The sequence below is a fragment of the Chiroxiphia lanceolata genome, chromosome 6 (genome assembly GCF_009829145.1).
Source record: "Chiroxiphia lanceolata isolate bChiLan1 chromosome 6, bChiLan1.pri, whole genome shotgun sequence".
Classification (NCBI taxonomy): Eukaryota; Metazoa; Chordata; class Aves; order Passeriformes; family Pipridae; genus Chiroxiphia; species Chiroxiphia lanceolata.
Genome location: NC_045642.1, coordinates 46,027,748 through 46,053,867, shown reverse-complemented (window position 1 = coordinate 46,053,867; position 26,120 = coordinate 46,027,748). Strand labels below are relative to the sequence as shown.

Here is a 26,120-nt window from a genome sequence, read left to right as displayed (position 1 = left end):
TGGAGACATATCTCATTCTTTCCTCCTCACCTTGGGAGAAATAATACTTCTATTACAATTCATGATCTCTGAAAAGTCATAAACTGTATAGAAGGGATATGTTTCTTGATCTAAAAGGAAGTTATCTTCTTTCTACATTAGAGATGTCTCAGAAAGGGGCAGCAGAGATGACAGGAGCCATGTATGGAGCACAGAGGACTTAAATTGTATGCTACTACATGTTCAGACACACATTCATGGTCCCAAGCACTGCAGCTCCTAGGCCTTGAATTTGATATGTGACTGTTCATGCCTTTTAATTATGGAGTCAGGATACCTAAGCTATGTATGAGCAACTGAAACAAGCTGTGAGCTTTTCCTATTTCAAGTCAAATGTAAGTGGAATAGCAGGGAACCAAGGCAGAAGTGCTGCTGCTGGTGCAGCACACAAATTTCTTTGCATGTTTGCTACAAATAGAGAATCTGCAAAATCAAACACTGGAAGAATATTTCATAGCAAACTTCTAAGTCTTCCTGCGATAGTGAACTGGTTGTGTTGTTCATCTTTTTTCAAATAGTTAGATAAATGAATTGAGGAGGATGAGCGGCAATGAACACTGTCCATTTCGGCTGCTACACACAAATTCATTCCCTCATGTATGACAGAGGCACTCACTTTTAGGCATTCCACAAAAAATCCTATATAAAAAATCAGGTTCTTCTTGAAGTAGAAGGTGAAGAGTGAGTTAAAAGACAGTTCACATGACAATGAAAGACTGTCAAATACCATGAAAGAAATATACGCCACAGAGAATAAAATTACATAGAAAGTCATGTAATGCTAATGATGTAGAAACATTTGAATTTTTCCCTTCTTGTTCATACCGGGTTTTAGTTACATAGTCTCCTCCCACATTCTTCTCTGTCTGCAGTTTATTTAGGGACTACACAGTCCTGCTATAAACTGATTCCTCAGATGTACTTTGTGCATTCGGAAGCGTGTTTCAGAAGGTGCACACTATCCACTTCCAGGAGCTATGATAATCTTCTCTGTAGTTTTCAAGTGTTAGTGCACAGGCTGCCAAAGCACATACATTATTGAAAAGGTACTCTCGCTAATACTAACAACACAGTTTGTTTAAAAAAAATCATGCTATTCAACATCTCCACTCTCTCTCACAAGCTTAAGTGGAACTGAATTAGAGATGTCTCAGAAAGAGGAGAACTGAATTGATGTGCAAGATCTGTAATGGACTCAGTAGAGCAATCCATATTTACACCTACAGATACACATAGCATATGTCTATATATATGTGTATATGTATGTTTGAGTACTTGACTATAAACATAAAAATGTATAAATACAGTGTGATTGTCACATGTTTATGTGTGTGTGTCTTAATGTGTAAAAATATTGAGAAACAAATAGTGCAGTGGACAGATAGAGAGTAAATTACTACTAGAGCAGCCCCAAAATGCAGACAATCAGAAAGAGCTTTGTTTTTCTTATTTCCATCTTAAATGTAAACACTTATGACATAATCATATGAGGCATAAAACAGCAATCTGTCCTCTAAACCAATCATGCTATGGAAGGTTGATGTGTCATAGAAGAAACGAGGCAAAAGCAATGGAAATTGTGACACTGGTGCCTCTGGATTTTTCATAGTCTGGATATAAATTGAATTCATAACAGTAGAAGATTATTACTTCATGACAAATGGTTCACTGTACTGCTAGCATTTGTGTAACTTAGCTTTGTTGAGTAGTGAACACAGTTTGTGGGTAAAATTATTTTGTAGATTTTTTCCTTATCTTGTGACAAATAAGCAATAGTACAAACTGCTTAGTTTCAGACATTAAGAAAACAATTAATTAGTTGAGGAATGATGGAGGAATGTAATAGGCATCTAAACTGAAAGCAGGAGTGTCTGATCTGAGGCTAACACAATGATCACATGTGCCATAGTTTGGAAATTTGCCTTCAAGGACCTTAATAATATTTGCATTTATAAAAGGAGAGTGAGGAGAGTGATTGAAAATGTGACCTTTCAAACTTGCCTTGTTTCACACTCCTTCTTGAAAATAGCAGTGTGCCTGGCCCTCCAGAAATGGTAACTAAAGGCCCACGAAATGAAACAGAACTCAGATCCTTCCCGGTTTTTAAAGGCATGGATTGTGCCTTTTGACAGAATATCTCCAAGAGCATGAATCTCAATGAAGGTACCTTAGTAGGGCCCTGGATGAACTAAAGGTCCTATATAATGCTGCAGAGCATCTGTAATTTGCTGCCTCCCTCATAACATGATCCAGATCTACTTCTGCCATGACTCCAGGTATTTTCTTTCTGTTCTGGACACCTTGTTTTTTGAGGGAGATCTCTGTGAAGTAGCTGTGTTCCTCTTTGATCACTACAAAAAGAAATCTGATATACATGAGTAAGGAAGAAAAAACATTTTTTTTCCTTCTCTTTGTGCAGCTACTAGTAAAACTGAACCTAGGGACACAAAGGTCCTATAACCACAAACCTGAATTTACTCGATATTCCTAGCTCAATTTCCCAGCATCGCTATTATAACTAAATGTTGAAAAATAATTAATTTAACTTAAAATTGATAGCAAAATTCTTTAAGATAATTTCTTTCTTAACTTAGTATTCTTAACTTTTGTCTTCTGCTAAAAAGACACAACCTTACCCTTGCTGTAATTATAGCAGAAAAAAATTTAAATTTGCTCTACTTCAGATTTCCTCCATTTTTGTAAAGTTAAATCATAAAATGGAAAGCCAAAACAAAAGCAGAAAGGTATGGATATATAGTTAACTATATATTTCTCAAGAAGGTAAGTGTTGCAGATAAAGTAGACTATCCCTCAAATTATTCACAGATGACAAAGTAAATCGGTGCATGCACAGAATTCCAATGAACAACATCACCAATTAAAAAAGCAAACACTGACTTCAAAACTAACCCCCAGTGCAGATGTAAGTAAAAAGCTGCCTGAACTCATTTCTTGTGAATGGGAAATAGAATATATGCTCCTTGGGGCCTGAAATATGAAAAACTTCAATACATTTATGAACTAATTCTTTAATTGCCTACTCAACTGAATACTATTAAAACAACTGTAATAATTTGGAATATCACCCCTTTCTCAGGTTTCCATATCTTTATTTTCCTAAGTCATATATGCTTGATAACTCACATGTGCTTTTTGCCAGCTAGGAGTAGTATTTTCGTGAAAATTAATAATGTGCTCGCCTTGTTTCTGCAGTCCTCACTTACAACGACATTCTACTACCCTGCTTGATTAATATTCACTTTAGCAGATAATGCAGAACTGGACTTCATACCAACTCTCAAATTTTCTTAAAAAATTCTTAACATTTGCATCGTAAGTCAGGGAGCAATGAATTATGTATTGGCTCCTCACCTTTAAATACTTAAACCTGTTTGTGGAGTTATGTGACGTCAGAATTATACACTGGGTACATAGGATCCAGTTTCCTTCACTTTACAGAACGCACTTTGTGTGCAGATGTAAGTTAGACAACTCCTGTTCCCTCCCTTCCTTCCTCGTTCTTTCTTATTTTTCAATTTTCTTTCCTTCCTTCCTTTTTTCTTTTCTTTCTTTTTTCTCTTTCTCTCTTTCTACCACAGCTAAGTCTTTGAGCTAATACTGTGCATTATTTCTGTAAATACTAATTTTATCACATTTCACTGTTCTATTCATTGAAAGCCATTGCAATCATTTATGAAGATTTAAATATTTTGTAATATTGCACATGTGTTGGAAGTGGATCTCATCTGAAGAGTTTGATCATTTTCAGGGAATTTTAAAATTATATCACAAATATATATGTATATAGCATATGTATGTGTCTTTTTTCGTGTCCATAAGATGTCATTAAAGACATGTATTTACATCATTATTATTATATTTCATCTTCACATAACAAATTTCTTCATCATAAACAGGTATTTTCAAAGTAGGAAAATTACAGTATTCCATCTTTAGACACATTACTTCAATCCTCATCAGAAAGAATTTTATTTATGTGTGTGGTCACCTGTTCAAGGTTTACAGAAGTGAATATACTGATTTCTCTCAAGAAATACAGGATCTTTCTGTCAATTGTGCTTTTCAAGAGTGGTTGTGTTCAGCTCAATGCTAGCACTTGGCATGGAGACTTCTTGCTTTTGCACAGAGCATGCTGAAGTTGTAAACACACATGGGCATCTGAGCTGGACGTTTGCATAATAGTTTCTATACTGTCTTAACGCTTTGAGGCATTCTATGGTTAGAAAAACAGGATAGTGCTATCAATAGCACTTTCTATAGAAATTTCTATAGAATCCTTTCTATACAGAGAAGGTAAATAACAGACCCAGTGCACAATGTCCAGGTTCTTCTTATTCTGTATAAGATGTCCCCACCAAAGCATAACTATACTATAAACTCTAAATATTCATACATGCATTTTTGCAGTCACATGTTAGCCATAATATGGAGTTATAAGCAGAAAATGTATGTGTCTTCGTGTAAAAGAACATTCTTGCTATGCTCAGTGGCATGTGTGTCGCTTTAAATGTCCTTATCTTGGATGGTTTTATATTGGACAGTGTTACTCAGTACATATTTATCTCACCCCTTGTTTTCTGCAGTCTATTTCACAGCTCCCCTAGTTTTCTGAGAGACAGATACACTGCTCCTTAATTGATGTATTTCATTTGGGGGTACGTGGTGTGACATGTTATATGGTGTGTCATACTGCATGTTTTTAATAATCCTTCTGATGTATTATTCCTATAAACATTGTGATTCATAGTTGAAATCAGTGGGGTCAGGATTTCACCTTAAAATGTACTAATTTGTTTTAGAAATGTAAATTATTGTTAAAAAAATCATCAAGCCTCTCTCTATGTAATGGAAGTATTTTAGTGATTTTTCACTGAACCTTCACTGACAGTACCACTTCAACCAGCATTAAAATGTTGGTTTCATACTTTAATGGTGGAATGCTGTTTCGCCATATGGTACTCTTCTTAGATGGAAGAACTCTTTTTAAAGTGAAATATTGAAAAATTTTGACTGAACAATAGAGAAAAATGCTCCTCCATGTGTTTGTTTTGGGAGATCCTTGTAGCTAAATCCTCTATAAACAAGTCCAGAAATTTATACACACTTGTATGTGTGTCTGAACAGCTTCAGGTAACTGGGCTTAAAAGTATCAAAAAGAAGTATAAACTTTTATCTGTACTACAATAAAAAAAATTGGGATATTAAAAGATTATCTTATGAAGTCAGTGTTTGCCAATTTTTTTTTTGACAGAAAACAATAATTTCAATTGAAAATTATTATGTCATTATTGTCGGAAATACATAAATGATGGTGTTTCTCATTTACATTAGCTCTGTTGTCCACCTTCTTGTAGTAAGGCAAGAAGGTTTAGTTTACCGGGGTCTAATATGGTTCAGTAGAAGCATCAAATGCAGGGAAAAGCGATTAAGGGGGAAAGGCGGCAGGACTTGATGTATGGTACAGAACCGTCAGTAGTTTTACATGATATCCAGGGTTAAGAAAGAGAGTAAGATAATTTTTTGAGGAATTGTGACACTCAGCAGTATTACATTTCTAAGCTTTGAAGAGACACAACTTGTAACATTCAATACTTCACTTTCTGGCAAAGCAAAATTACATGTAAATAGAAGAGGCATTATTTTCATTTCTAAGTAACTAAAGCGTCTCTTTATATATAGTGCATATATTAACATATATCTTATGTATAAGATTTGTTTTATACAAAAATTTATTAAGGCTTATGTCTGAATGTTGTGCATTCTGAAAATTCAAGAACAATTTTGAAGGGAGAATTGAAAAAAAAAATCACATTTCATGTCAAGGAAACAGATTAAATAGATAATAATACTTAAAAGACAGGTTCAAGATTGTCAAGGATGAATGTCAAATGCATTTATCAAATGACTATGCATATAATGAGTCACAGATTCCACATATATATATTTGTTATAGCCGTGTGTAGCTGCTTAAGTGTACCTAATAATTGTAAACACTGGGATACAGTCTGTTCTCGTTTTACAGTGCTTTCCTATATGTGTATCAGAAAGAGATAATCTTATAAAGATTAAGACTAAATCTGAGAAATTGAGGTAACAAATTATTTAACTTTTTGAGAGACAGAAGATGATATTTGTCTTTTAGAAACTGAACAGAGGGTGAACAGACAGTAGAACATCTGAAAATATTTCCAGGAATGCAAGTACAGAAGACTGATATGTTTTTTGTCCCTTTCAGATACCCACATCCTTATTTTAATTAACTTGCTCATATAAATACAGCAAGATTGATGTATTTTTTTAAATAACTCTTTACTGAATATGTCAACAAGATAATATATAGTGTATAGTGAGGTTTTGAAGTTAACAATGCGTGCAACATGGCAGATTGCAGAAAACAGATAATGCAGACTTCAAACCATCTATTTTTCCATGTTAAAGATAGAAAGTATACCAAACACAGAACAGAATCAAGTGTGCATGTCTCAGTTAAAATCAATTTTATGAAACATCATCTTCAGGTACTTGGGATCAACTGATGATAACAATTTGTTTAGTAGCTTATCTGTTTCTGAGAGGATCAGAATTCAGCTCTCATGAGGCACATTTCCACAGAGCCCCAGTATAACAAAAGGTTGCCAAATCTCTTCTGTGCTAGTTTTCCATATGGACTACTAGCCAGCGTCCTTTAAAAGAGCTACTGCTGTACAAAAATTTAATGCCAAATGTTTTAATATTGCCTGTAGTATCATCTGGGATACAAAGTGCCCTGTTCAGTAGAGTTCAGGGAAGGAGTGTTCATCAGCTTCCTAGGATTACCTCTGTGTTTAGAAGAGAGCATCAGGCAGGATTTGATGAGGCTCAGAGCCAGTAACTTTTGGTTTTGGCACTCACTTGTGTTTTGTTTTTCCACTGGGCTGTGAAGTTAAGTCATGCATAAAACCATTATTCTCATGTTCTAAAGAAAAAAGATTTAATATTTCCATGTTAAATTTAAGGTGAAGAAGTACTATAAATGTAGAATTCAATGAGAATTAACCACTTTACTGTCAGAAGCTGAGACTGAACTTTTATTTTAATACCATTAATAAAGTGCCTTATGTAGACCCTTAAAACCATAATAACAATACAATATGCATAAGGTTCTTTTGTTTGCAAAACTGAAATCAATAATTTTCCCAGAGGGAGAAATTTTCTCTCATGAAAAAAGAAAATGATTGAGCGAAAAATGCAGTTGAACTACTCTAGTAGCAAATAGCATGTGGTACTTAATTTTCTCTGTTTTACGTGGCATTCATCATCAGGTAGAACAGCCCCTTTATTGGCTTACACGGAAAACTGCTATCTTTTCAGTCCAAAGTAACTTCATCCCTTAATATTTTTATGAATAAATTCATTACTAATCTTTCCAATAAGAACTTGTTAACACAAAGTACATGCATTAATCAGGTGTTTGTTTCTGCCAGCAACAGAATCTGTGAAAATAAGGACCTGTTTGCAAATAAGTGAGTCTTCAGAAGGAACCCAAGAACTGGGCACAGCAGTGTTGTGATACTTCTTTAACATAATTTCAATTAAAGTCTTATTTTTTCCCCTAACCAATCTTTCGCACATCTATGTCAGCTACTAGCAGTATACAATGGAAGATGAGTGAGATTTCGTTTGAAAAAAAAAAAATTTCCCCAGGTCCAATGAACCTGTTCAAATTAGGACTCTGAAGTGAACATTTTGGATGAGTTGTACATACACACACTTGGGACTTCTGCTCCATAGCCTTTAGTTATTATAGGTGATCAGATATTTGCACTAAGTGAAGATGACCCCATTTTTACAAAGCCTAAGGAAAAAGCTACTAATCTTAAACTTTACATTGCCAAAAGATCATTGTCCATTTTGAATTCTTTTTCTAAATACTTTACCTAGTGAAATTTTCCCATTATGTACTTATCCAGATGCGATCTGAAATGAAGTCTCAGATATTTGTGCGACTAGCACTTTAAGAAGTCACAAACTCTGCTGTAGGTTGAAATACATTAACTGTTTTGCAGCAAAAGAACAATTGGAATTGGGAGAAACATTCTTCAAATGAAACGTGATCTTTCAGTTGACTACAAATCTGATTTTTTTTTAGGTAATACTCCCAGTTCTATCCACAAATTTTTGTATAAGTGGTTTGCTAAGTTTTTTCAGAGAAGTATTTATAGAAAATAAACTTTTGCCAGTATCCCATACCAACATATATATTATTATTCATACTGACATAGAAGCATTAACTATGCTATCTTTAATATAATTTTGATTTTTTGATCTATTAGGTCATTAACATTTGCTGTCATTAGTTTGGGTTTGTGGACCATTCACCCGCAGTACAGCCAAACTCCCTGAATAAGTCAATTGTTAAAAATAAGGTGCCTTGCTTATCTTGAAACTATGATATCCTGAGGTCTAGAACAGAAGATTCCTCCTGCATCAGTCATTGAAGTACGAAATACTAATAAGCATGTACTTTCAAAGGATGCCTTTTGAAATCAAATGTACAACTAGTTATTTCAGTGAAATTAAATACTACGTCCACACCCAATGGGATCTATGCTTTACTTAATTTCAAGCAAACTCCAATGCAGTGGAAGTGTGCAGAAGCACAACTATTTGCTGCTTGTCTTTTGAGCTGTGGCACCTAAACCATATTAACCAAAAAAAGCAAAAGTATCAACCTTATCATCATCACCTTCAGTAAAGAAATCACAGAAAAAAAACCACTTTGCATAGACATTTCTACTTAGAATTACACCATTTGAAATCATATGGCAGCCTTTTACTCAGCACAATTTAAATGACTTTACTATTACAATAGACACACAGGTTGTCTAAAATACCTGCTATATCTGGAGAAAATAGCAAATATATAGAATATAGAGTGGAATTTCAAACTGTGATTATAAAAGGTGTTGGTGGGAGGATGTGATTCCTTATAAAATGATCGTACTTTGCCATCAATCATAACTAGGTTCATTTCACCATTGCAGAAAATGAGTGTTATCATGTGATTTGAACTTCAGAAACTGCATGCTCATGGACTGCTGAGTTTCAAGAATGGGTTGAGGGAAATGAGCAAAGGAAAGGATTAAAACCCTCTCTCCCAACATAAGGAGCCTCATAAAGTGAAAAGTCTAAGCATTCCACAGTGAAAGTGCTTCACCCTTTGCTTCAATCCACTTGCTACAACTTCTCCTTGTTCCTAATTGGTCACTGTAAAATGTTTTCTCTTTGGTTCCCTACTCCCTCAGGGAAGCTCTGCCTCCATCTTTTTATTTATTTTTTTTTTTTTCCATTTTGATGTGAACTTTAGCTTGTCCCCAAGCTCAGGAGAAAATGAGCCGCATCAAAAAACAAACAAACTGAAAAAGACCAAAGAATTAGATTCCACCACTGAGTTGGCAAGAAATCCGGAGTTCCTGGCAGTCATTGAGTCAGTAGAGTGGCTGGAACATTGCATAATTTGGAGAGCTGCATCACGGTTTTAATAGAAACATGACATTTTGCATAGTGCATGTAAAGCTCAAAGACTCAGAGGGTACTGCAGCTAAAGAATTTGAGAGAATAAAAAAGCAAATTCTAAGCCCACCTAGTGCTTGTAAAGCACAGATCATTATGGAAAACTTAAGACAGAAGAGGGGTAATTCAGTTTATAATATGCCTGGAGTTCCAGTACTAAATAACCTTTTACAATACATTTCTTATTTGTTTTCTCTTTCTGTCTTTTTTCTTCTATTTCTCCATACTGAACATAACTCAGACTCCTAAGTCAAACATAGCTTGAACCATAAAAATCAATAGCAACCTTTCCATTGGTATTATATTTTGCACCATGTTTTCAGCAATATACACTTTTAGATTCCAAATTGTAAATAAATACTGCAGAACTGCGAGTAACTCAGAATTTTTCTCACTCAGGCTTTACCTGAATACGCTGTGTCAACAAACGCTGCTCTATTAAAGAGACGTGCAACTTAATGACAGCTCTCTGTTACATTCTGATAACCTTCACCTCCCACTGAGAAGGGTCAGAGAATGCCTAAAGCTTCTTAAATCATAATGAAAAGCAGAAACATTTTCTATGATAAAAGTACATAGTATTGGGGGATATTTTCAGAGTAGCTTTTGCAAACAGGAATCAAGGTCACTTTGAGTTTGACACTGAGCTCTGTCTACCTTTCCTATTCCAAGTATATTGGGAGAAAACTAATCAAACAAGAAAGTAGCCTTTTTGGCAGCACTCAGAACTCCAGCTTTCAGTTGGAGGTAGGAAATGCAGAACTGACAAAGGGCAACACATGTATTTCCAATTGTTTGAAGCTCAACAGCAACTACTGTTGTAGTCAGAAGGGTTGTACCCATTTTATCTGAATTGCTTTTGTCTGTTCCTAGTGACCGTTTTAATACGCACTTACTTGCCTGTATTCAGGACACTTAGAAACTTAACATCCCTCAGACAGCTTCGACAGCAAAGTGGTTAATGTTTGAAGAATGAGTCATTCTTTCCTTTGCCATGACATTGGGTTCTTATTGTACAACCCTGTACAGTACTCAGCAATATTTTTTAAAGATTTAAAAAGCAAAGAGTTACAAAACCATTTGCAATTAACTTGAAATAGAAAAGATAGCACTTTTTTTAAATCCCATTATATAGTACACCGTATAAATTACAGAGTATTCAAATGCATAAATGCATCTTTGTAACATTTATCAAATGTAATTCTTTTCATTGTTTCTGGGGGTCTTATTTTTTCTAGAGTTTTTTCCTCTTTGTCCTAGACACCCCCATCTTCCCTCACCATCACGTATGACAGTGCTCCAGGTCTGAGACGTTGCTGTTGCAGTATCGCATGTTGTTGGGGATGTGGCAGTCTGTGTAGTTAATGCCCCCATTTGGGGTATAAATGGGCTGCAGTCTGAAATCTCCTTTAAGGAGCTGATCATTATTTAAGGAGACAATCTGGAAGCTGGTTTCCGTCATCTCCAGGATGGAGTTGTCCTTCTTGGTCCCTGCCTCACAGTAGTCATCTTTCCGACGGCCCCGGTTATATTTCCACTTCTGAGAGGTGTAACGACCTTTTTTGTGCATATGCCAGCAAAAAATGCTGAGCAGGACCACAAGGACAAATATCACTGCACCCCCAATCAACCCTGCCAGCAGAAATGGGGAGCCTAGGTTCTGAGAAGTTGTCTGCTCGTGACTGGAAGGGATGTTGCTGCCATTGCTCAAAAAGGAAGCCTTGGTTGTGGCTTCTGAACAGACAGTGTCTTCTCCAGTTCGGTAACTGTTATAAGTATCCAGTGGAACCAAACAAATCCGATAAGTGGATTTGGGCTCCAGATTTACCAAGCTTGATTGCTGCTTCTCACCACTAACTATTCGCTCATGAACAATTCCTCCTACCAGACTATGGCCCATTTTAACCCATGTGAGTTTATATGCCATTACGGTAAAAAGTGACATCCAGTTGACTTGGATGCAAGTGTCATTAACAAAATGGATGAAGAGTTGAATCCCTTCGGATAAAGGAGGTGTCACCCTTTCTCTGTCCTCCCTGTCAGACACAGTGGGGAGTGTGGCTATGATGGGAGTGAGAGGATTATATCTGCTACTTGGGGGGGGAAACGATGAGGTGGGAATTAATGTAGTTGGCATGGTTGTAGCTGGGACTGGGGTGATGATAAGTGGCAGACCAGGGGTGGTGGTGGGGCATGACAACATATTCATATTGAGCTCCCTGACTGCCATACCTCGGACCTGCTCTGGTCCCTGGCACATAAAACCCCGTACATTGATGGAAGAAGGAATAAATTTGAGCCACTCAGTGACCCACTTAATACTGCAGTCACATAACCAGGGATTATTCCTTACAGTGAGTTGTCTCAGGCTGTGGAGATTATCAAATACTCCCTTTGTCAACATCCGAAGCTGATTGTTGGAAATATCAAGACGTTCCAGTTTGTGGAGGTTTGAAAAGGCTGTAAGTGGTATATGGGTTATCTGGTTGTCCTGCAAGTAAAGCCTCAGCAGATGTGTCCCTGGAAGATCGGGAGGAGGGTAGGTCAGTGAATTCCGAACTATTGAGAATTCCTTGAGCTTGGAGAGGTGGCTAAAGGTGCCTTCAGCTATGCCTTTATTAGTAAGGAGATTGCCATCTACAATCAGACGCTCCAGACTTGTAAGATTTTGGAAGGCCAAGTCTGAAATGACAGCAATTCGGTTTTCATCTACTCGAAGTTCTTGTAAGTCCAGCGGAAGGCCTACTGGTACACTGCTCAAATGATTCTTGGACAAGAACAGAAGCTTGAGACTGATGGCTTCCTGGAATGCCCCATCCTCAACGCCAACAGTGGAGATGGAGTTGTCATCGAGGTGCAGTTCTTCCAGCTTCAAAAGCTGAGCAAGAGCAGCACGAGAAATGGTCTGAATGTTGTTTTCCTGCAGGTGGAGAACCCTGACATTCTTCGGCAGGTTCATGGGGAATTCATCCAATTGGTTGCCATACAGGTAGACTGTGTGCACAGACTGGACATTGTGCAACTCTGCAGGAAATCCAGCATTATTAATTTGGTTATTATGGAGGTAGAGGACGGTTACACCCTCCGGTATCCCAAGAGGCACTGAGGTCAAGCTTCGCTCATTACAGTAGACAAAGTTTCGATCACAGCGGCACACTTTCGGGCAGGTCAAAGTTTTGGAGACCTGCATGCAGAGCCCCAGGGAAAAGATAAGCCATGATTTCATGAGAAGAGCCCAATCTGTGGGCCACATTTTAGTCCACGAACCCATTTCTAATCTAAAGAAATAAAGTACCAAAGTGTTTAAGAACTGATAACAATAATAAAGCACAGGTAGCAAAATCTCAGGTCATTAAAATTGGCTTCTATTAATGTCCAGTGTTCAGGCCAGAGTTCAAGTCCTGGAGGCTAAGTATAAAATAATCTTTTTATAACTGGCCTACCTCCTACTTTTGATAAGAAAAACACAGTCTTGTTAGCCAGGGTTACAAAGTTTGTTGCCTTCTTCCATGTGTGCTGCAAGAAACAGCAGCCATGACTTTGCTGATGAATTTAGATACCAAAAGTCTCTGTGCTTGCAGGGATATTTCCTTTCACTGAAGTCTGCTGGTGTCACACGCAGCTTTCTGAACTCAGAAAAGTCCTCATATCAGCTATCTGCCAGATCTGGCCTGCCTGTAAAAGAAAAGAGAAAAGAAAAAGCTGAATAGCATGAAATGTTTAATAGGGAAGATCAAGTCCATTGGAAGACTATTCTAAGGCTGAGCTCTTTATGGATTTCTGGAAAAAAAAAAAAAGGAAAAAAAGACATTAATATTAAACATTAGCTTAATATTACTGTTAAATAGTCTTGAAATAGATTTGATGCAAAGTCATTGCAATGATTGAAGGACTTTCATTGACTTCAGTGAAGGCTAGATCTATCACTTGTGTTTGCGTACCGTAACTCCAGTCTTCATCCTCTCACAGTCTGTTTAAAATTCTAAAACTAAACAGTTTAAGTGGAAATTTTTGCTTAGGTAATTATTTTTTCTTTTTGGCAGAACCACTGACTTCAATGAATGCTATTCACTGATGCCTGACAGAGTAGACTCCGGTATGTATTATTTTATCACACTCTATGTTTATTTCCTACCAGACTCTGGAATGTTCTGCTTCTATTTCTGTAATGCCATTATGTATATTTTCCAATTTGATGCACACTGCCATATTATTGTACCTCAGAAGAGTGAATCAGAAACTTACAAGCAGAGCCTTTTAAACAAGTATGGTAATCCACAAATACAAGAAAGATACCCTGCTGTAAGACATGGATTTGCTAAACCTATCATCTTTATATTGGTTCTGATCTGAACTGTGTACCGTCAATAGATTTCAGAACTTGCTTTCCACTAAATGAAAAGGCTCATATCTGCTAAGTTACTGTTTTAGGAGATCAGCTCAAACTACAGCAGTTTTGTAGAACACTTTCTTTGAAACCATAAAGGTTACACACTTCTTTCAATTCTGCTATACAGTTGTCTGTGCATGGCTACATAAACAAGTTCGCTAGCTTTAGTATGGATGAGTTCCTTAACATATATTTTCAGCTTGTAAGCATACCCTTTATGTTCCTAGCTACTATTTATTATTCAGATCTATAACCAAACATACCCATTCTCTACAGTTTGCAATGAAAGTATGTGCTGTTTGATGTTATTATATGTTGTTTCCAATGTCTGGGAAAAAATAAGCAAAAAATACTGCATTTTACATACTTGAACCAAGGGAAGGATACAAACCTTGGCAAATACCAAGTATGTGTAGATAGCAGGCTCTGGGATTGCAGTGACATGAGCACAGTTATTTTCCAGGTTTTGTTTATCCAGATCAAAATTCATTCGCTAGGATTTCAAGGTAACAGAATTTCAGTGAACAGAAATCCTGCTTAAAAATGGTGGGTTTCTTTTGCTTTTGTTTGTTTGTTTGGTTGGTTGGTTGGTTTTTGGTTTTGTTTTGGTTTGTTTTTTCTTTTGAGTTATTTAAACAGTTTAAGCATCATCCAGGTAATTCGGGAAGAAATTTAATTGAGGAGTGCATGAAATCTGTTCTTCTGATACAGCGGTGCAGTTTATAATATGTCCCAAATGCTGCTTTTAGGAATCCTATGGACTGACAGTGCAGAAAGTCTCTTTGGAAGACAAACTGTTATAACCCTGCAACCTTGCACGTGCAGCTTACTGTATTTATTTAGAGCATCAGCAGGTATCAGCCTCAAGGTTCAAAAAATTGGAAATAAAAAGCAAGAAATCCTGTAGTTTATCATTACAAATTCAAATTATAAAGGCAGTGCAAATTATACTGTAGTGCTGCCTATACAGTTTATTGTCCTTTTATAGAAACAGTAATAGTCACTCCCCCACTCTTCATGGTTTTCTCTCTCGCAGGTATATTTCAATCAAGAGTGATTTCTTTTCAATTATGGCAGATGATGTGATACTGTGGAGAAACTCTTAATAGGATTACATTCTAACGAGCCTAAGTGTGACAGTTTATCTGCCTTTAACATGGCCTGGCTCCCATCTAGATCATAGCACTCTGATCTGTCATGACACTCTCTTTTTAAAAAACGAATGAACATGCAGAGCCTCCCTCTGAGATGCTTGGGACTACACAGGGTACTAATAGTGGTTCTCTTGTTCCTTTTCCATCACTGGAGAGAGACAGTCTGTACCTTCTAACAGAGCCAATACCCTGCACTAGCTCGCTTCTGATAGTAAGTCTGATTGCTGATTAGGTTTTATTTGACTCCTGGGTATAACAGAAAGCGCAGCTGAGGACATGCAGCCACAGGCAGCTGCTGTTCCTGGTTTGCTGGGAACGTCCTAAGAAGGGACTGTCATATTAAAACTGATTTATGCATTCACCTTATTCTAGGACTCTGCCCAGTGTACCTCTTACCTAAATAAACATGGAACCTGAATAAAAGATTTCAGTAATGATTCAAGCAAATTGGGTCACATGCACAGCACTTCTCATTAGATAGTACAAATAAAAGAGCTCTGACTGGTCAGTCACTTAAGCAGACTCTGAAGTTGATCTTTTTATTGTTACATGGATTTTGACCTTAGAAATCCGTTAAAACAGATCTCCTAATGTTTTCTCCCCTTGTGATGATGAGAAAGGGAGTCCTTTTATTAATGCCAGTATCCTAATCTCTAGATATCAGTCTATAATAAACCAATACAATAAAAATCAGTTAGGATAATATGCATTGGAACTACTCTTGATTGTACTAAGCAAGAGCACAAGGACATATCTAACAAGATATTTATGACTTCAGGGTTGAGTGTGGTGTGAGAGAGGGAAGGAGAGAGGAAGCAAGGATACAACTGAATGTACTTAAATATTTTTTGGGGGAAAAGTTTCAGCTCAGTAGTCTTTCATAACTGTTTAATAGTAACTTATAATAGGGATCATAGCTGCGGTATTTTTCAGCAAATCTCAGGGACCCTAACGCAAAGGTAAATTGTGTCTCCGTGTTAGAAATTTCTACCTCAAAGATATTAAAAAGACTGAAGAACTGAACAGCCTGCTTGATTTAAAAAGAAAAAAAAAAAAAGAAACTCTGTGAAGGAAAAGCATTGTCTGCAAATTCTAGAAGGCTGGAAAAACTTAAACAGTTTGTTTTTAGCAAACTGCCAAAACTGAAGGCAGGTAGAGCCATTGAGCTTTCCCCCATCCCTGGCATTCTGGCTCTCTAAAGCAAGCTCTCTATTTTCAATATGATTGCAAGTACTGAACTGAGTCTCTGCAAATTTAGTGATCATTTGCAGAAGCAGAATTTTGGAAGTGGAGGAACTGTGGGCATTCCTTACTTATTGTGACTGTATATCTTGCGAGTTGACTCAAACAATAGATGGCAGTAACTTTGCTTATTGTGAAACCAGAAGGTTCTATAAACCAATCTAGGAAGAGAAGAATGCAAATTGTCATGATTAACTCAAAATTAAAGAAATCAACACGCAAATGCCTCAATAATAACACATCTGTCCATCATCACCTTGGTCATCTTTGTTTCTATTTCCTACCCTGTACACTTGATTTCTATTATTTCTCACTATATCCTCCTTAGAGCACAAGTCACATCTTCCAAGTGTATAAGACATTTCCTGCCTTACTGCAGCCAGGATATTAAATCCCATTAGGATTTAAGGAATGGTACAATGAAGTTGAGAAAAGTGCATTGAAATAGATGAGAACATATCACATGTTTTAGGAGGCCAGGTCTGAAAAGTTGGCTTAGTGGCCTGAGCTCCTGACATCAATAGAAATGTTTCTTTTCATATCTTAAGAGGCATTTCTAATCAACATTTTTATCTCACTGCCTTTTTTCAAACCTGCCTTGTAAAAATTCCCTTTTGGCATGAGTGATGCTAGCTGGAGAAGAACAATTCTGGCTTTGTGTACTTGATAAAACATAAGGTATTTTGATTAAAGATATTTAAAGGTTGAAACTTCTGGCTGCAAGTTGGAAGGGGAAAGTTTTAGTAGTCTCACCTTTACTGGTCAGAATCATCCATACAACTTCCAGCTTTAGTCATTTTACTGTGCATAGCCATGAAATACTTAATGTATTACCGAAAATGCCATTCAATTATAAATCTGTGGTATCCAGGGGGAAAACATCAACTCACTAGCAGGCTACTTGTGGAACTCTTTCCTACCTTGCTGACCACTATACTATCTCAGTGGCTGTGCCTATGGTGTCTAAAGAAGCTCCAAAGCTGCCCTCAGGGCCATCCTTCCCACCTTTCATTATGCAGTCTTTCAAACTTGCAGTCAAGGGCAAACTGAGAACCTAGTGATATTCAAGGGAGATAACAGAGAATAAAGGGAGGAGATAGCATAGGAATCCAAGCCTTCATACGTATACTTACAGCCCTATGTTATAAGCACAGTTTTGTTGTGCTCCTAAAGCCAGGCTGTCTGTCTTCATTAGTCTTCCCATGGTTTATATTAAGGTCATAAATTTTTTAGAAGGCATGAAGTGAACAATGCTTGGCTATTCTTTTCTTCAAGGAATCATGCAAATAATCAAAAAGAAGTCATAGGAATCCAAGCTGTTTCTTTTCTCTGATATTCTAACCACTCAGCACCGCTTTTCCTAGCAGTTCACCATTTATCTGAACCTGAGTGCCACGCAACATAAATTGAAAGGCAAGCAAAACCAAACCTAAACAGTCATTCTTTTCCCTGCTACCAGCCAGTGACTCTTACTTAGCACTAAACCATTTGGCATAAATTTTCTTGGCTATACTGCAGTCAGAGGTTATAATCAAGTCATAATTTTACTCTGCATAATTATAATATACAGTAAGTACAAGGCTATTATGTCTGGAATTGAATGACAAACTGAAAACAAATCTAACTCCATTCCTATGAAAGCTAGTATACAGAGTTCATAGTGCTTCAGAAAAATATCCCCGTTTTTCTATGAACTAGTAATAAAAAACATTATGGAATAATATCTGACAAATCTCTTTTTTTCACAGAAGTAGAATTTGTATCTACACATGAATGAACATCCTGCCTTTTTTTTTAACTGTTTAGGAACCTTAGATGATGGTTTACTGTATATGTTTCTCTATGAGTTGTTTGGGTTTGAACTTTGAGTTCAAATTTTAATATGAGTCTATAATCTCTGCATCAAAGGTATGGGGAAAATGACCCAAAGGAATCAAAATGCTTTTACAGGAAGCCCTTTTCAATGCCTGCTGGTCTGACTGCTTCATAGTTATGGGTGTGTATTACGTATGAAAAATGTAAGGAAGAAGAAGGAGAGGTGAAGAAAAAGGGATGACGAGGAGGAGAAGAAACCATCTTTGGTGTCCTCTTCTAAAGCAAATATTGATGACAGGATAGTGATCGTAGCTAGTATACGAAGGAAACCTTAAAGCATCTCTGTACACTGTTACAGACACGATGAAGTCTATAAGGACAGATTTTGTCAGAGAAAGACATTATTGCCTTTGCAATACTGTTAGCAAAATGATTCGGCAAATGTACAAAAGTGAACTGTTGTGCTTTTTTCTGCTCTCAGGACGTTTCTGGTTTTGGCTCTCAATTTGTGCTTATAATTATTCTTAAAAGCTTATATCAGGCAGCCTGAGGAGGCAAATGAAATTGATTTAGATCTGACTTGGTGGAGACAGGAGAAAGTTTAGAGTGGTTCATGTTGTCAAAATGGGTGCGAAGACACCATTTGCCATCCTTCTCCTCCTCGTTATTCTGTATCCTTCTGCTTCTCCAAGCCTTTTGTATCTTTCTAGCTACATTCCTGCAAATTATTATGCAGACACATTGCATAGAAGGATGGAGGCTTCAGGAAATCCCTCTTTAAAAGGCATGATATTATAATCAACAAAAACTTTGTCTTTGGAATTTTCGATATTGTACAGGTTCGACAGGAATCTGCTAGAGACCAATTCCTGACTGCCAGGAGGGGGAGCTAAGCCAGCAGGAAACTTTCTTGCCTTGAATAAACAAATAATTTAATAAATGTGGGACTCGTTTTCTTTGCACTTTGTCTGTCCACACACACATGCACACAGTTTTCTTTCCTCGCAGAGGTCTGTGATTGCTGATTTCTTTGGTGCACGACAAACTGAGCAATATAGCACTTTGTTACTGGGAAAAATAATATTTCTGTATTCTTTTAAAAGCATTATTCCCAGTTTGAATTTTACGTGCTTCACGGTTCCAGAGTTTTTTACTTATGAGTTACTACAGAGTGCAGTTATTTCATAGGCATGAGTAGGCATGCAAGAGGGAGGGGGAGAAAGAGAGCTAGTAATGGAAAAAAGATAGGTTTGTGGGAGAAAAAGCTCAGGTAGGGCAGATTTTTCTCCTTGAACAGATTAACAGAAACCAGTAACAGGTCAAAAGAGAGAACATACTACAAGACGTAATCAGTAGTTTGACCGCTGTACTCCAGGAAGCAGGGCTGAAATAGCTACAAGATCAATAACACTGATGCCTCAGGTGGGGCCATGAACTCAAGGCTGCCAGTCATCGCGCTGGCAACTGAGATGAGCCACACACCCTGCTCAGCTGCATAACTGGGCGTTGAAGTGCCAAAGTTCAGGTCTGGAGAATACAGACTGCCTAGACTAACATTATCTTCATTTCTGTGTTTAACAGTTATTGATTTTTAACAGAAGGAAGTTATTCTTAAAAGTTGATGTTGCACAACTTCATCAAGACTACATCACCTGTGACAATTAACAAACCTCTGATCCCAGAAACATCTGTGTTTCCAGTCAGTGGCAAAAAAATATTCATCCTTGCTCATGAACACAGATGCCATAGAGGTCAATATAAATTTTGTCATTAAACAGTCTTAAAAATAAGATTATTTTTAGTAATAAAAAGCAAAAACTATATACTGTAGAACATCTAATGAAAAACATATCTATCCAAATTTATCTTTTGTTTTTTTCACACCATCCAGTCCAATCTTAATGACTGTCTGCATGGATTAATCTTAAATCAACCTATGCAATTTATAATTTCAGTTTCTGGCAGACCCAGAAGGAGAGTTCTAGAAATGGAAAACTGCCACTAAGGACATCCTGCCTGTTGAGTCCTAAACTCTAGTGTAGGAAACATCAAAACTTACTATTTCAACTAACTGCAGCTGTTAGAGTAAAAGGTAATGAGGACACACATGGCAAATTAAAAAGCAAAATCTTTTAATTGCCTATGCACAAGCATACAGGACTCCCTCACAGAACACATGGGAGAAGAAAACGTGCAGAACTCCAGGTTTTTAACTAACTTCTGAGTTGTGTAGGACTTCAAGGCAACCCAAAGTCATTGATAGTCTAAGCATCTGTTTATAAGAAAATATCCTTGCTTTCATTTTAAAATTGCTGATTGTTAAAAATTTACTCCAGATGGTGACCATCATGCTATTTTCACTCCAATGGGCAAAGAGGAACAGATGATGTCCTCGAGGACTCATATTAAATGGAGTTTTGCACCTTCTAGCAAAAGGTTATTGGTGTCTTTATCAACCTTCCCCCAAGGCCTAGTCTAATTTCTCACCAGTTTTAATGCTGCAGTGTTCAAAACTTGTCAAATTTGTCAAAAAGTGAGAAGGATCTATTTAGTATGGCAGTGAATTAATTCCCTAGTCTTTCATCCCCAAAGAACTGATCTCATATCTTAGGTGAAATAGTTTTGATGGATCTCATCTAGGAGTCCATAAACTCAGCAATGTACTATGTGATGATGTAAAGTTGGATCGAGAAAGTTGGAAACGGCAGATGAAAAGAATTTCACATGAGCAGCTATCCGGAACATTTCAACAGAACACATTTACATTAAAATAGATGATTTTACTGAAGCCAAAACCTTGCATGGAGATTTGTCAGTTTTGATAATGTTTTCAATAGGAAATGTGCCTGAGGTCCAATGCTTTCTGATCATTTGTGTCCAGAAACAGAGAGAGAAAAAGGATAGAGGAAGAAAAAATGAATTTTTTACCCAAAAGGTAAGTTTGGACACAATTCCATTTCATGAAAGAATTTGTTAAATAGTGTTTACATTCCAAATTTTAAAACCATGAAAGTTGTTGTGGAATTATCTGCCTCTGAACAGCTGCACTTAGCACAATGAAAGAAAAAGAAAGATATTCTTTCTTTGCCTTCTTGACCCTTTTCCAGAGGGCTTACAGCTTTCCTTGACAAAACTGGACACGACTGTTTGAGAAAAGCTAATAATACTAAACTAATATAAAATAATTCCCCCTTTGGAACACATGTGTTCTGTACTGCACTTAGCATAATGCACTTTGTACTAAGAAAAAATGATGACAACCTGCTGTTTCTTTGCAAGCAAATTGGTCCCTACCTATAAATTATTCTACACTGTGAAGCAAACAGTTTGCTTTTATCCAGAGATATGTGGGCAGCCTGGCAAAACGTCTGTGGAGAATTTGAAAAAGATGCTTTTAGTGACCTAAGTGACTAAGTACTGCTTCTGTGGAGACAAAATCTTGACACATTTTAAATGTGTTGCATGGTGCTACATCATCGATGAGATTCTGCACCGTGTCATTACCTTGTGCGGTATCATTCATTTAGGATATTAGGCAAATAAGCCTGGGCTGCCATGTTCTTATCTTCCATACTTGTAGCATATGGCCCAGAGAGAAAATATGACACTACCTGCCCCTCAACTTCTTAGGCACTTTGATATAAATAAAACTGAAAGTGTCATCATACTTCATCTTTCCAACAAAGGCAGATGGAGATCTCTCCTTCCTCTTTTAATATTACTTAGCATGCTGCTCCCTCACAGCACTAAACTCCATAAACATTGCTAAGGAGCTATCAAGAAAGATTAATAAAGTTGTTTGCACTCTTAACTGGTTCAAAGAACCTGTGATATGTGGTGTAGTCACTTATGGGGCCAGTTCCCCAGCTGTAGAACAAATCTTGCTTATATGACATAGCCCCTGTAACAGGCAAACAGAAGGTTATCAAACAAAATTTTTAAATAATTGTCATCAGATAGCCAGTTAACAGAAAACGGGAAAGATATTAAAATGATGGATGAAGAACTACAGCTAATCCTCCGAAATCCCTATTCAGCTAAATAGCTGCATTATTTATTGACTGTACAATATCTCAGCATCAACACTGCCTGACAAGAGTCTGGGGATCTGGATATGTTATCTTTTCTGGGCGATCCAATTACACTTTTCTGTATGCACAGGTGGAGAAAGTGCAATAATCTCACTACTGCAGATATGACACAGAGCACTTCATACAGGAAACAACTTGTGTTCTCACATAGCATCAGAATAAAAAAAAAATCATCAATATAGAACACTAAAGATATAGCTGTAACTATTTTATAGCAATACAAAACCATCCATCATGTAGAGGCAGTCTTTCAAAATCCGTGGTTTATCTGGGCACCAGTAAAATCAGTGATTTTTCTTAAGAGTACAGAGAGGAAAGAAACACCAGATGCAGTAGCAGAGAACAGTTTATCAAGGATACACACCATTAACAGATTTTTTTCCCTCAGTTATTTTTGTTTGATTCTGCCATTTATTTTTTCTGATTTTAATCTGAGATTCCAGTAACTCTGTATGATAACTTTTTTTAATGAGAGGGTCCTGTTGTCCCTTTTCAGTATTGATGGTCAAGCACATATCCTAGGAATGTACACGTGAGAATTAAAATGTGTGAAGAAAATATGATAGTGAATCCCCAGGTCCTGATTCTGAGAGCGAGCAAACTTTTTGGCACTTGACTCTGGTTAGGTTCTCCTTTAGTGAAAGGGTACAATACTACTTTTCCCCAACAGTTACTCAGAGTTTCCATTTAACTTGAAAGCTCTTTGTGGAAAGAAGGTTGCATGGGATTGCACAGAACTTAACACGGGGCAGCTTCAGTTTTAGGTACAAGTAGAAATAAGAACAAGTTAGAAATAGTAAATAGACATTTCTAACCCAGTGATTCTCAGCTGCAGAATTAAAACCACAAGAATCTCATGAGAAGTCTTCAGGGATCACAAAATAATACATGAAGACAGTGTTAGCCAGCAAGAGCACTGTTCCTACAGGATGAAGGAGTACCGATTATATGTTTAAACACTGGCTGCAAGAGTTTACATAAACCAAGAAACTACTAGCTACCTTCCCTTTCTGGCAGCAGCTCAGTTCCCTGTGGTAGAAGAGATAGAGCAGAAAAAGAAATGATGTTTACATCTGCAGTTATGATTAAAGTCACTTCTCACTCTTCCTTCTGCTATACTCTTTCCTTGAAGGAGCAGCAATGCTGCCAACACAGAGAGTGCTCAAAGACAAAGCAGAGTCAAATGGACATAATTTCCAGTGCTGCTCTAGCCAATTTTTCTTCTGCCCCATGCTGATGACTGCAGGACAGCACATTCTGTGTGAACGGTTTCACAATATACAGACTCACAAGTCTTCTGACCATGAACAGAGGAAAGAGGACACAGTAACAGAAATAGGTCTAATTTTCTCCACAACGTACAGAGTAGTTACAGAGGAAAGAGCCTGCCATCTCTGTGTGTCTATGAAGAAACAGTTCAGCTCAGAATAAACCCTGGTATTCTGTCTTAAAGTTTCTGCCATTACATTTTCTCAATAATGGATCTAAAATATTTTTTAAAGAGCTCACCTAAGCTTAGTTCACTAACAAAGTTAAAAGCTTTCATCTTGTATGAATCCTCACAAAGACAGAAGAGAGCACAGAAAGCAATTCTGCTTTGTTTTTCCACTTCTCCCCTTTACCTTTGAGGCCTGTGTGTGGTTGCATCAGTGAGATCAAAATTGCCAGGAGGCCCACAAAGACACCTAAAGTAAAGCAAAAAACATAGTCCTCTACCATTAATACTTCTCAGCAGGTGATCTTTAGCCATGTGCAGATAGCCAACAAGAGACTCATACACCACTTAAACTCTCTTAATAGCTTTTAAGTGCATCCTAAGAGGTGCAGAAGCCTTGAGTTGGCCTTCAGCCCAAAAGCAAATTCCAGCTAACACGTGCTAAATAATTTTAGGCAACAGAGTCCTTATCAATATGTGTCCTTGGGCTACTTTTCAGCACAGAATCACAACAGTATTCTTATCAGTATTTAGTGCTTAGACAAAACTAGACATCCCAAATGAGTTCAGGAAGGCAGAGAGGCCAACAAAAGTGCACAACAAAACCTGACAGAGGGCCAAAGGGAGAAATATATTTTAAAAAAAGTGAGACAGTTTTAAGCTATTCTACAGGTAGCAAAATATGCCTGCTCAAAAATGCAGGCACATTTGCAAAAATGCAATTATTGTTTTCTTCTTTTTGCAAAGCACTCTATCTATTCAGGTCACTGTATGAATCAAATAAGAAGACACTCATATTTTCCATGTAGACCTCTGGGTACTTTAAATGAACCTCATATAAAGACCTGATAAGGGATTTAGGGGTTTGCTGATGGGTTTTTCTTTGGACTAAAAACTGAGGTAGGTCCCTACTACTAGTATCTTTGTAAGCATGGGAAATCTTGAATCTTGGTATATGTCTATACCAAATATTTAGATACTAAAAGCACAGTTCTTTGGTTATACTTTTGCTAATAAGAGATGTAGTTGTTGTAACCCACTGATGTAAGGTGTAAAGACAGTGTTAGCTTTACATGCAGTCCATGCTATTTTCAGCAATTTTATCTCTGCTCATCTGTTCTGACCTCAACATAGTCCTTTCGTATAGGGGGCTATAAAATAAGGGAGCTAAAAAGCAAATCAGCTTTGATGGCCATGGAAATATTCCTATTGAATATATGCGTAACAGCAGGCATAGGCTTGCACCATCCTGTTTCATTTCATGTTGGATACATACATGCAGATGTGGAAGATCCCTATGGAGTAGATGTGGAAAAATATCAAAATTCTCTGCTTTATGGACAAATGAATGGCAGAAGACTCGACAAGCAGCCTGGAAAAAGGATTTTGTGAACTTGAGTAACTGCAGATGTTGCTTTGATTACACAAAGGAAATTTTCTTATAGTGCAAATCCCCTTTTACTCCACCTCTGTCTTTGGGCTACTGCATCTGTGTTGTGTTATGCAGAATACACAGATTAGAAAACAAAGTGGCATTGAGGATTAGAATAAATAAGAAGGGAGGAAGGCGTCTGAGCCTTCATCCACCTTCACGACCACCCTACTCTCAGTTTGGATTTGGCAAGAATATATCAAAGATTTCACTTCAAATCTATCTAGGCATCTCTGACCCACTATAGTAAATAGCTGATCTTAATTCAAAAAGTGGTATGAAGTAGTAAAGGATAAAAAAATAATAGTTGCAGTTATTCCAAGGGATAAGACTTACTGACTCATACAAGCTCAAATAAGCTCAGACCACAGTAGTCAAGTTTGTTAATTATAAAATATTATTTTATAAATTCTTTCCTTGCTAGTTCAATCAAAATAAACTGCATTTCCTAATACCATCATCCTTAGAGATGCTGCCACATGCTCTATCCAAAAACATGCTCAAACTAACCCATCCTGGCAGCAACTATCTTCAAGGCTTTTGAGCCTCTTGGGAGATATTGCCCTCCTCTGTTACAGTGAAGCAGAAAACTAACTTGTATTCAAGAGAAAAAAAATTGTTTCTATATCGACTGAAAATATTTCAAGCATTAACTCTCTTCACCAAAAATAATTTATTCAAATTTTCTGCGTAGGCCTTATACGAAAGAGGAAGGCTTGCCAAACCAATAGTGTTCATTATTATTACTAATAACTAACTACTTTTACAGCACAGATAAGGACTGACTAAGCACTGAATGTTAAACACATTCACTGTGGCTGTTCTGGTCACTTTCTGAGTTCAATTCCCACATATCACTGAGCTACACTGTAACAAAAGAAAATTTACAATGATTTGCATAGGTACCCATAGCGAATTAACTGCAAATACCAGTCTTCAGGTGGGAAGC

General features: G+C 37.1%; 1 protein-coding gene across 5 annotated transcripts in view; it reads right to left on the bottom strand.

The window, feature by feature from the left end:
* Nucleotides 1-2,792: 2,792 nt before the first annotated feature.
* The window catches only part of FLRT2 (fibronectin leucine rich transmembrane protein 2), a 66,314-nt gene continuing 42,986 nt past the window's right edge, over nucleotides 2,793-26,120 (bottom strand). For all 5 annotated transcript variants that reach the window (XM_032690794.1, XM_032690793.1, XM_032690796.1 and 2 more), the window contains one exon: nucleotides 2,793-13,287. In XM_032690794.1, the coding sequence (XP_032546685.1) occupies nucleotides 10,895-12,883 (1,989 nt within the window). In that variant the 5' untranslated portion in view covers nucleotides 12,884-13,287 and the 3' untranslated portion in view covers nucleotides 2,793-10,894. The remainder of the gene's footprint in view (nucleotides 13,288-26,120) is intronic.